This window comes from Schistocerca piceifrons, chromosome 4, assembly GCF_021461385.2.
Source record: "Schistocerca piceifrons isolate TAMUIC-IGC-003096 chromosome 4, iqSchPice1.1, whole genome shotgun sequence".
Taxonomy (NCBI): Eukaryota; Metazoa; Arthropoda; class Insecta; order Orthoptera; family Acrididae; genus Schistocerca; species Schistocerca piceifrons.
In genome coordinates, this window is record NC_060141.1 from 138,416,813 (window position 1) to 138,429,664 (window position 12,852).

At 44.1% G+C, this 12,852-nt stretch overlaps 1 protein-coding gene across 1 annotated transcript in view; it reads right to left on the reverse strand.

Moving 5' to 3' along the window:
* LOC124796307 (cholinesterase 1-like) overlaps nt 1-12,852 on the reverse strand; it is a 248,441-nt gene that overhangs the window by 95,678 nt on the left and 139,911 nt on the right. The window contains exon 5 of the mRNA XM_047260433.1: nt 1,755-1,940. Coding sequence (XP_047116389.1) covers nt 1,755-1,940 — 186 coding nt within the window. The remainder of the gene's footprint in view (nt 1-1,754; nt 1,941-12,852) is intronic.

The window sequence follows — 12,852 nt, forward strand, 5'->3', positions numbered from 1 at the left end:
CATCGCAACTATATCAGGAGATAGCTGACATTTGTTTTTGTAGGCCACTGCCAAGTTTGAAAGGGAAATTTGGACAATTTCTGGTTGTGATAAATTTGTTATAGAGATTTGTATTCCTGGGCCCAGTAATAGAAGCCAGTGGCTGTATTACAGTGAAGAAATTAGTCACATTTTTCAAAGATATTATTAAACCCAAATGTACTTATACTGTCAATGAACCTCAATTCAAATCATACTTTCCAAACCGTTGTTAGAAATTTAAAAATGAGACAAATTCTCTTTTCAAATTGCAGATCAGGTTTCTGCCCAGCAGAATGTGTTATGAAAGAACTAGAGACACTTTGTAGAGTCTATTATGTTAAGCAGGAGAAATTGTGGGTTGACAAGTAGTCAGATTTGGGGAATGTAATGAACAGTTTAATCTGAATAAAGTCCTAAAAGAAACAAAATAAAAAATCGAGCTTGTAATAAACTAGTCAATATTTATTTGATGAAACTATAGAATTATGATACAGAATGGCTGGCCATACTTACCTCCAGGAGGTAAAATTTTTAGTACTGCTGATAAACACATCTAAAAGTACAACTACTTACCCTAGCATTACCAGGGTAAAAAAATTGTAGTTTAGGGAAATTTTGAAGAGGAGGGCAGGTCACTCAGCACCAGCATGAAAAGAAACCATGTGCTGTCAAACAGACAAAAAGCTTTGGGAACAATGCACAATATAGGATTTCATACATTCATTGTCAACCCATTAATTTTAGGGTCATTTTTCACATGAATGTAGTAATTCTCCTAGCCTTTCTGACCTTTTTGTCTGACTAATCACTTTTGCAAACCATTTATGTAAATTTTATTATAAAGGTCACTCGTTAGCAGTGAATCAGCTGCTTAATATGGTTGATACTATGATTTGTTTAGCTATGAAGTATATTCTGGCTGACATTGTATTTTTTTCTAATAAGGGCATTATAAACTATCTGAAATACTGGATACACAGATAACAGTATATAATTTTGATCTTAAATTTAATGTTTGTAAAACTGTGCACTTTTTTGTTACAGAGATACTTAATCAACTGTGGTCAGGATTTACATGAGTTTTTATGTCCTAACTCTTAGAATGGGAGGCAGGGGATCATATTACCAACTTTAAAGTCACTATGCAGCCTGATGACTGCATATTCAAACTGTTGAGGCAAGATGCAGCACCAGTACAATTCACTCCACCAAGGCAAGCAACTTTGCAATGTGTGTGTGTGTGTGTGTGTGTGTGTGTGTGTGTGTGTGTGTAAGAATGGGTACTTTGATATTGAATCAACAAATGAATGTTATAATGGTGGAGATATTCACATATCATGACCTGTACCCGAGATCACACCTTGCTGTTACTGGATCATCTCAGCACAGCAAAGACCTTGCAACGGCTACAAGCAATGCTGCAGGAAAATGGCCACTGAGAAGTCTAGATCCAGAGATTTATGTGGATAGTAATGAGAGTAGTAAATGATTTCCATACATTTCAGTTTATAAGTTCTGTCTTCTTAGGTTAAATTATTATTTGTATAATATGTGGGGATTTGCACTACATTGTTTATTAGTCAGTGTTTCCTATAATTATTTGAATTATAGAAAGTGTACCACTAAGGATATACCACTAAATCATTACCAGGCTACAGCAACATCTGCATGAAAAACTCCTTCAAAACACTCTGACACAAGTATAGTATATTATTATAAGTGAAATCAATTACCAGATGATTTGGGAGACATGAGATGATATGTAATCGATGTGCTTCCTGCACTTTCTCCAAATATTGTAACTCGTTCAGGATTGCCACCAAAGGCAGCTATATTCTCCTTCACCCATTGTAGAGCCAAAACCTGGTCTTTAAAACCTCTGTTTCCGGGAATTATACTGTCCTGTGTGCTTAGGTAACCTGAAATTAGAGATATGTCTCATTATTCATATTTTCCAATCAGTGAAAGAAGCTGTCTTCTAATAAATCCTTAAGTAATAATTTCTTCTGCAATAAAAAGAAACAGCAGATTGATAGAAAGTAATTCAGTATGGCATCCAGAATGAATCTGTTTTGAATCTTCCTGGGAGATTAAATCTGCATGCCAGACTGAGGCTCAAAACTAGAACCTTGTCTCATTTGGGAAATGCTCTCAATGGCTAAGCTACGCAGAAACAGTTCTCAATGCATCCTTACAGCTCCACTTCTGGGTTTAAGTCCACGTCTCTGGCACACAGTTTTAACCTGTCAGTAGGATTTAATTGTAAGGCATGTCTGAATACCCACAAGTGGTGTACATACCTGAAATTGAAGGTATATTTCTATTTATAATTGGTTAAGGAATGCATTAAATAGGTATTAAGGATAATTATATCAAGATGTTACAACCAAGATTTGTTTATTGAGAGGTGGGACAGGAGACAGTGCAATGTTGACACAGAGGGAGGGGGTGTTTCCTACAGTAGCACTGGGAGAATATCACTGCTTGGTTGATATGATCCATCATGGATTTTGCCTTCTGTCAAATGTCTAAATATGGGACTTCTTCACACATTGGTGCAATTGAGGAGTACACTTCATTTTATCACATATGTGTCATGTCCAGCTTATGATTGTATCAATCCAGAAGTATCTTCCTACATCTACTCTACATCTGCATCTATTCTCTGGTACCACGTGCCACGGAATTTGAACCTGCACCAGATGGCATGGAGGTCAAAGACCCCTAGAGGTCTCTGCACCATCACGCCATAAGCCATGGCGGTACGCGCCTCCTGGCCCATATTTAGTGTGAGGGCACCACTGTGGAACACGTGGTCCCAGCAGCCAATAGCGACGCCCCCGATCATGTATTTAAGTGCCTGCCTCTCACTCAACAAGTCAGTCTAACCTTGCGTGCGTCTCTGGACATATTGCCTCGCCTTAGACAGTGTATTTACTTTCTTGTTCTGTGTACGAGTGGATGTGGTTGTCTAGTTAGGTTTTCTTGTGACTCTGTTGTTTTGATCTTGTTGTTGTTCATGAAGTCCTTCATTGGTTGTGTCTGTTCTCTCCCATTTGTGTTGTTGTTATCGGGCCACTCCACGGGTCCCATTGCGCTTTCCGTCACGGTGGTCATTGTTGGCATGGAGGCAAGGTTGGTCTGTCTGCTGGAGCAACAGCAACAGCTCATGCAGCAGCAGCAGCTCCAGATAGACATCTTACAGCAGTCACTGTGACTGCTAATGGGCAAAGTCGATGCCCGGGACGCATTACCACAACAGCGTCCGAGTCCTCGGGTGTCCAATGCATTCCCACGTCCGACGTCATTCCCGCCATTTAATGACGCTAAAGAAGACTGGGAGCCATACTTACATCAACTGAAACAACATTTCATGGCTTTTCATGTCACAGACGACTCCTTTCAGCAGTTATTGCTTTTGTCTTGGGCCTCCCCAGACACGTTCTTTCTTCTCCGCAAGTTGGCACTGTTGTCCGATCCTGTGGCTCTCTCTTTCCAGGAGCAGAATGGTATCTTGGAGCCCAGGAGGGGCAGGACTGGAGCGAGTCGAGTGATTACAACAAACTGATTGGATGTGGCCCTTCTTGTCACACAGCATACACGTTTTTCAGTGGTGGGGACAATCAGCTCGAGAATGTGCGGTAAAGCACTATGGGCAAGACGGAAGTGGGCCTGACAAACTATTATTCCCAATATTACCATGTGGTCACCTCTCGGCTGGAGTTCCACCAGTACCATAAACAGCTTGGTCAATCTTATCATTCCTGGGTCATGGACTTACAGGGTCTCAGCCATCAATGCGATTTTACATGCACCAATCAGCAGTGTAAGACTTCATATGTGGACTCCCTGATCTGGGATGTGGTGGTTCAGCCGGCTCCTGATCCTGAGGTCCATACTGTGGCGTTGAAACTTGATAACTCCCCCTTGAAAGAGATCCTCCGCATTGCCCACTCATTTGAAATTGCTCAGGCAGCTAACAAGCATCTCATGGTGCAGCCGCAAGTGGCGGTGATCGATGCATCTCGGCGGGTTCCGCCCTCATTACATCAACATGACCCAGCCAACAGAGGCCAACACCATCGTGATTCCTCTTTGTCCGAGATCTCTATGGCATCGGCGACTCCAGTCACCCCTTGTCACCGGTCCAACGACCCACTTCCGTCTTGCCCATAGTGCTTTACCGCATATTCTCGAGCTGATTGTCCCCACCACTGAAAAACGTGCATGCTGTGTGACAAGAAGGGCCACATCCAATCAGTTTGTCGTAATCACTCGACTCGCTCCATTCCTGACCCTCCTGGGCCCCAAGATACCATTCATGCTCTGCAATCGGTCGTCCCACAGGATGACCCATCGGCGCAGAATCTTTTCCTCATGCTCCTCCTTTTCACTGAGGATGTCAGTTTTTAGGTCAATACTGGGGCCACTGTATCCCTGATTAATATGGCGACATATACCCGACTAGGCTCTCCTGAGCTGTCACCTTCCTCTCGCCATTTGGTCGCCTACGGAGATGGTTCCATTCCCCTTTCTGGACAGTTCATCACCCAGGTGATGTACAGGTGTGTTCCCTGGATCCTTACCCTCCTTGTCATCAACCAACTGTCAGCTTCGAATATTTTTGGCCTGGATGCATTTCAATTGTTTGGCTTTTCAATTTCCGACGAAGTTAAGGTCATTTCCAAGGCTGTTCCTTTTCAGGACCTGGACGATCTGTGTTCCGCTTTTGCGTCATTGTTTGCAATGGATCTCCAATGTGCTTCCAGTTTACAGGTGCACATCACCCTTCGGCCAGATGTGCAGCCTTGCATTTTCCGGGCACGACCCCTTCCAATGGCCTTACAGCTGGCAGTCAAGCAGGAACTTGATCGGCTCCAGGCTGCTGGAGTTCTGGAGCCAGTGACTTACAGTGCTTGGGTGACATCATTGGTGGTCATAAGGAAACCAAATGGGTCCCTTCGGCTGTGTGGGGACTTCAGCGCTACTGTCAATGCTCAGTCCCTTGTCAACACTTACCCCATTCCCCGACAGGAAGACCTTCTCACCAAGCTTGCCAGGGGAGGGTATTTTTCAAAGATCGACCTGGCTGAGGCATACTACCAGTTACCCTTAGATGCCGAATCTCAGAACATGGTTCTCAACATGCCTTCCCTTTGGTGTCACTTCGGCGACAGCCATTTTCCAGCAGTTCCTGAAGCAGCTTACACAGCCTATCTGGATGACATCTTGGTCACCAGACGTTCCTGCCAGGAACATTTGCAAAATCTCAGTGCCTTATTTCATGCTCTGCAATCCACAGGTTACGCTGTCAGCTGGATAAGTGTTGTTTTTTTCAACCAGAAGTGGAATACTTAGGCCACTGGCTTAGCAAAATGGCATTCGCCCTTCAGATTGTAATGTCGCGGCCATCGAGGCCCTTCCTCGTCCCAAGGACTTATCTGAACTCCAGGTGTTTTTGAGCAAGGTTACTTATTACGTAAAGTTCTTGCCCCAGGCTGCCTCCATTGCTCAACCCCTCAATCACTTCGTTACAAAGAGGTACCTCTTGACTGAACTCCTGCCTGTGACCAGGCTTTTCTCCATTTAAAGGCGAAGCTGCAGTCCGTCCCTTGCCCCCTGACCGCCCCTTGGTTGTGGCGGCTGATGTGTCGGCATATGGCAATGGGGCCGTCCTAATGCATTTGGATGCCGATGGCTCTGAACAGCCCATCGCTTATGCCTCTAAGACGTTGACCCAAAGTGCATCAGAACTATTCCCAGATTGAAAAGGAGGTCCTGGCGATCATGTTTGCCATCCAAAAATTTCACACCTATCTTTTTGGGACAAAGTTCACCATCCTGATGGACCATAAACCCTTGGTTACGCTTTTGGGACCACACTCTCACCTTCCAGAGCAGATGGCTCAATGTCTCCAGCACTGAGCATTGTTTTTATGAAATTACGCTTACACCATCTGGTAAAAGCCCACTGCCCACCATGCTAATGCGGACGCTGTGTCACATCTCCCAGCAGGCCCCAATCCTGCCATTGACCAACAGGAGGTCCTCTGCTTTCCCATTGATTCTGCCTGCCGGAATGCACTGGATGGTCTGCCTCTCATGGGTGCTCACATTGCCACAGCTACCCGCCGCGACCCTATCTTGCGGCAGGTTCTCCACTACATGGTCCACAGGTGGCCCTCCTATGTTACTCATCAGATGCAGTCCGATTTCAGGCTCTGGTGCCACTGGTCCCACAGGCTCTCCGTTGTTGATGATGTCCTTCTGTTGGCCATGGAGTCGGATGCCCATCGGGTGGTCATCCCTCCAGATTTGCGGCTTCGGGTGCTCAGTTTGTTACACCACGGGGACTGGGGTGTGTCCCGTATGAAAGTTTTGGCTTTTCAGCACGTGTATTGGACCGGCATTGATGGTGATATTGACTGCCTGGTCCTTGCATGCCACCAGGAAAGCCCCTCTCAGTCATTTGCATCCCAGCCTGTGCTTCGCCAGCCTTGGAATCACATCCATATCGATTCTGTGGGCCCATTTTTGGGGTCCATGTGGTTACTTATCATTGATGCCTACTCCAAACGCCCATACAATGTTCGCATGGCATCCACCACCACGGAGGCTACACTCACGGCCCTGGCCCAGGTTCTTGCCATTGAGGGCCTGCCACACACGTTGGTCTCCGATAATGTCCCCCAATTCATGGCGTTCTCCTTCCACGACTTCTGTCAGGCCAATGGTATGAAACATATCCATAGCCCCCCTTTACACCCTTCATCCAATGGCATGGCGGAGAGGCTTGTCCGCACTTTTAAACAACAGTTGACAAAGGCGGTCGACACATCTCCAACCACGTCGGCCCTCACCCTGTTCTTGAGCACCTATCGCACTTGACGGACACAGTCCGGCAGAGCTCCTTCATGGGCGACAGCTGTAGACCCTGCTCCATTTGCTGATGCCATCCTCCTCCCACCCCGACTCCTGGCCCTCGCAGCGTTATGCCACAGTATGTCAGTGTGAGCCCATGGGTACAGGTGCAAGGTGGGTTGGACGCCCGCCATGGCCGTCATGGCCCATGGGCGGCATGTGACATTGGTGCAGATGTCAAAAGGGTTGGAGCACCTCCATCATAATCAGCTCCACCCGCGTGCCCTCACGGGACTCGCAGCGCCGCCTCCTCCCCTACCTCCTTCTGGTATGGACGTGGTCCTCCTCAACTCACCGCCCCTGCCCCCGGTTGCTGTCTCCCCCACAGGCCTGCCGCCGGCCCTCCCCACCTCCAGATGGATCGGCAGCCCCCTCCACCACCCTGGATGCTGGGTTGGCCATCATGGATACCTCGGGCATCTCTTCCTCCCTACCAACGGCAGTTGATGAGCCCGGCTCTTCTTCTCACTGCCACCCACCTCGGCGCCATCCGGGGCATTTCTGCTCCTACGCCAAGTTTCTGGGGGGAGGGATCTGGTACCACGCACTGTGGAATTTGAATTTGTGCCAGACAGCATGGAGAACAAAGACCCCTATAGGTCTCTGCACCATCACACTGTAAGCCGTGGTGGCGCATGCCTCCTGGCCCACATTTAGTGTGAGGGCACCACTGTGGAAAACGTGGTCCCAGCAGCCAATAGCGGCTCCCCCGATCATGTATTTAAGCGCCTGCCTCTTGCTCAGCCAGCCAGTCTAACCTTGCGTGCATCTCTGAACATATCACCTCATGTTAGACAGCGTATTTACTTTCTAGTTCTGTGTACGAGTGGACATGGTTGTCTAGTTAGGTTTTCTTGTGACTCTATTGTTTTGATCTTGTTGTTGTTTATGAGGTTCTTTGTTGGTCATGTCCATCCTCCCTTGTTTTTGTTGTTGTTCATGGGCTGCTCGGTGGATCTCGCCGCTCTTTCCATCACACAACCTGCGACCGTTCTGGTCGCAGTTACAAAATATACTGTGAGGTGCAAGGCAGAGGGCACATCCCATTATACCAGTTGTTAACATTTCTTCCCATGCTATCCATGTAAGGAGCATGGGAATAATGATTGTTTGACTGCCTTTGTGTGTGCAGTAATTATTCTAATCTTATCCTCACGATCCCTATATGAACAATACATAGAAGAGTGTGATATACTCTTAGCCACCATTTAAAGCTGGTTCTTGAAACTTTGTAAATAGACTTTCTTGAGATATTTTACATCTACCTTCCCATTCAATTTCTTCAGTATCTGTATGATACCCTCCAATGGATCAAACAAACCTGGGACTATTTATGCTGCCCTTCTCTGTATACATTAATTATCCCCTGTTAGCCCTGTTTGGCATAGGTCCCACACACTTGAGCAATATTCTATAACTGGTCACACAAGTGATTTGTAAGTAATCTCCTTTGTAGACTGACTGCTCTCCCCCAGTATTCTACCAATAAACTGAAGTCTAGCATCTGCTTTATCTACAACTGAGTTTTCATGATCATTCCATTTCATACCTCTACAAAGTGTTACCCCCAGGTATTTGTGTGCTTGGCCAATTCCAACGGTGACTCATCGATGTTATAGTCATTGGATACTACATTTTTTTTGTTTTGTGAAGTGTGCAATTTTACATTTCTGAACATTTAAAGCAAGTTGCCAATCTTTGCAGCACTTAGAAGTTTTATGGAGATCTGACTGAATATTTATGCATCTTTTTTCAAAAAGTTCTTCCATGAAAAGCTGCCAAGATCAACTGGTTGACCATTCAGAATGAGCTGAATGCATTTGGTAACTCTATCATTAAAAGGTAACTGTTTCCAAAAGAAGGCCTAAAGAATAACCAAAATACATTTGGAACAACTAAAGATCAGCATAAACCAAAATTGCTGTAGCTCAGACAGAATCAAGAATATTAATGATTACTCTTTTCACCAATTTCACAAAAATAATTGAAAACCTATAAATAAATAGACCTCCCCATGAACCATGGACCTTGCCGTTGGTGGGGAGGCTTGCGTGCCTCAGCGATACAGATAGCCGTACCGTAGGTGCAACCACAACGGAGGGGTATCTGTTGAGAGGCCAGACAAAAGTGTGGTTCCTGAAGAGGGGCAGCAGCCTTTTCAGTAGTTGCAAGGGCAACAGTCTGGATGATTGACTGATGTGGCCTTGTAACAATAACCAAAACGGCCTTGCTGTGCTGGTACTGCGAACGGCTGAAAGCAAGGGGAAACTACAGCCGTAATTTTTCCCGAGGGCATGCAGCTTTACTGTATGATTACATGATGACGGCATCCTCTTGGGTAAAATATTCCGGAGGTAAAATAGTCCCCCATTCGGATCTCCGGGCGGGGACTACTCAAGAGGATGTTGTTATCAGGAGAAAGAAAACTGGCGTTCTACGGATCGGAGCGTGGAATGTCAGATCCCTTAATCGGACAGGTAGGTTAGAAAATTTAAAAAGGGAAATGGATAGGTTGAAGTTAGATATAGTGGGAATTAGTCAAGTTCGGTGGCAGGAGGAACAAGACTTCTGGTCAGGTGACTACAGGGTTATAAACACAAAATCAAATACAGGTAATGCAGGAGTAGATTTAATAATGAATAGGAAAATAGGAATGCGGGTAAGCTACTACAAACAGCATAGTGAACGCATTATTGTGGCCAAGATAGATACAAAGCCCACACCTACTACAGTAGTACAAGTTTATATGCCAACTAGCTCTGCAGATGACGAAGAAATTGAAGAAATGTATGATGAAATAAAAGAAATTATTCAGATTGTGAAGGGGGACGAAAATTTAATAGTCATGGGTGACTGGAATTCAAGTGTAGGAAAAGGGAGAGAAGGAAACATAGTAGGTGAATATGGATTGGGGGACAGAAATGAAAGAGGAAGCCGCCTGGTAAAATTTTGCACAGAGCACAACATAATCATAACTAACACTTGGTTTAAGAATCATGAAAGAAGGTTATATACATGGAAGAACCCTGGAGATACTAAAAGGTATCAGATAGATTATATAATGGTAAGACAGAGATTTAGGAACCAGGTTTTAAATTGTAAGACATTTCCAGGGGCAGATGTGGACTCTGACCACAATCTATTGGTTATGACCTGTAGATTAAAACTGAAGAAACTGCAAAAAGGTGGGAATTTAAGGAGATGGGACCTGGATAAACTAAAAGAACCAGAGGTTGTACAGAGATTCAGGGAGAGCATAAGGGAGCAATTGACAGGAATGGGGGAAATAAATACAGTAGAAGAAGAATGGGTAGCTTTGAGGGATGAAGTAGTGAAGGCAGCAGAGGATCAAGTAGGTAAAAAGACGAGGGCTAGTAGAAATCCTTGGGTAACAGAAGAAATATTGAATTTAATTGATGAAAGGAGAAAATATAAAAATACAGTAAGTGAAACAGGCAAAAAGGAATACAAACGTCTCAAAAATGAGATCGACAGGAAGTGCAAAATGGCTAAGCAGGGATGGCTAGAGGACAAATGTAAGGATGTAGAGGCCTATCTCACTAGGGGTAAGATAGATACCGCCTACAGGAAAATTAAAGAGACCTTTGGAGATAAGAGGACGACTTGTATGAATATCAAGAGCTCAGATGGAAACCCAGTTCTAAGTAAAGAAGGGAAAGCAGAAAGGTGGAAGGAGTATATAGAGGGTCTATACAAGGGCGATGTACTTGAGGACAATATTATGGAAATGGAAGAGGATGTAGATGAAGATGAAATGGGAGATATGATACTGCGTGAAGAGTTTGACAGAGCACTGAAAGACCTGAGTCGAAACAAGGCCCCCGGAGTAGACAATATTCCATTGGAACTACTGACGGCAGTGGGAGAGCCAGTCCTGACAAAACTCTACCATCTGGTGAGCAAGATGTATGAAACAGGCGAAATACCCTCAGACTTCAAGAAGAATATAATAATTCCAATCCCAAAGAAAGCAGGTGTTGACAGATGTGAAAATTACCGAACTATCAGCTTAATAAGTCACAGCTGCAAAATACTAACACGAATTCTTTACAGACGAATGGAAAAACTAGTAGAAGCCAACCTCGGGGAAGATCAGTTTGGATTCCGTAGAAACACTGGAACACGTGAGGCAATACTGACCTTACGACTTATCTTAGAAGAAAGATTAAGGAAAGGCAAACCTACGTTTCTAGCATTTGTAGACTTAGAGAAAGCTTTTGACAATGTTGACTGGAATACTCTCTTTCAAATTCTAAAGGTGGCAGGGGTAAAATACAGGGAGCGAAAGGCTATTTACAATTTGTACAGAAACCAGATGGCAGTTATAAGAGTCGAGGGACATGAAAGGGAAGCAGTGGTTGGGAAGGGAGTAAGTCAGGGTTGTAGCCTCTCCCCGATGTTGTTCAATCTGTATATTGAGCAAGCAGTAAAGGAAACAAAAAAGAAAAATTCGGAGTAGGTATTAAAATTCATGGAGAAGAAATAAAAACTTTGAGGTTCACCGATGACATTGTAATTCTGTCAGAGACAGCAAAGGACTTGGAAGAGCAGTTCAATGGAATGGACAGTGTCTTGAAAGGAGGATATAAGATGAACATCAACAAAAGCAAAACGAGGATAATGGAATGTAGTAGAATTAAATCGGGTGATGTTGAGGGTATTAGATTAGGAAATGAGACACTTAAAGTAGTAAAGGAGTTTTGCTATTTGGGGAGCAAAATAACTGATGATGGTCGAAGTAGAGAGGATATAAAATGTAGGCTGGCAATGGCAAGGAAAGCATTTCTGAAGAAGAGGAATTTGTTAACATCCAGTATTGATTTAAGTGTCAGGAAGTCATTTCTGAAAGTATTTGTATGGAGTGTAGCCATGTATGGAAGTGAAACATGGACGATAAATAGTTTGGACAAGAAGAGAATAGAAGCTTTCAAAATGTGGTGCTACAGAAGAATGCTGAAGATTAGATGGGTAGATCACATAACTAATGAGGAAGTATTGAATAGGATTGGGGAGAAGGGAAGTTTGTGGCACAACTTGACCAGAAGAAGGGATCGGTTGGTAGGACATGTTCTGAGGCATCAAGGGATCACCAATTTAGTATTGGAGGGCAGCGTGGAGGGTAAAAATCGTAGAGGGAGACCAAGAGATGAATACACTAAGCAGATTCAGAAGGATGTAGGTTGCAGTAGGTACTGGGAGATGAAAAAGCTTGCACAGGGTAGAGTAGCATGGAGAGCTGCATCAAACCAGTCTCAGGACTGAAGACCACAACAACAACAACAAATAAATAGAAGGAGCTTTCAACACCTAAACAAGAATGTTGAAGGGTAATGCAATTTCTGCTGTGTGTGATGTCAGTTTGAATGCTAACTAGATGATACAGAAGGTTGGCAGATACACTTTGAAAGCAAAATGGTGATGCCATATTACAGTAAAGCTAATGATGGGAATGGAAATGGTGGCTTAAACACAGAAAATAAAATGTTATACCAAATTAAAATTGTGCTAATAGACTAAATAGTGTTTTAATTTTCTCAGGTGGCTGGAGAAATTATTAATGATAATTTATGCACGTGAAATACATTCTTTACAGAGACTTCATATTATACTGATATTTTAATGTGAGATATTTCTCAAGGTCCACCTACATGGCACAAAGTTCAGCATGCCTGACGGACATAGAGAGGCCCTGTGGCTGTATCTTGTTGGACAGACTACAGTGGGAAGCACATGCCTTTTGACAACAACTCTATAGGATAATAGCACAATAGGAACTTTTGTTTTAACCATTACTACAGACACATATGCTTTCTGGGGTCATATTTTTTCTTTCACAGAAGAGCATATACAACAGCAGTAGTAGGTTGTGAAATAATAAGCTTTCACAAC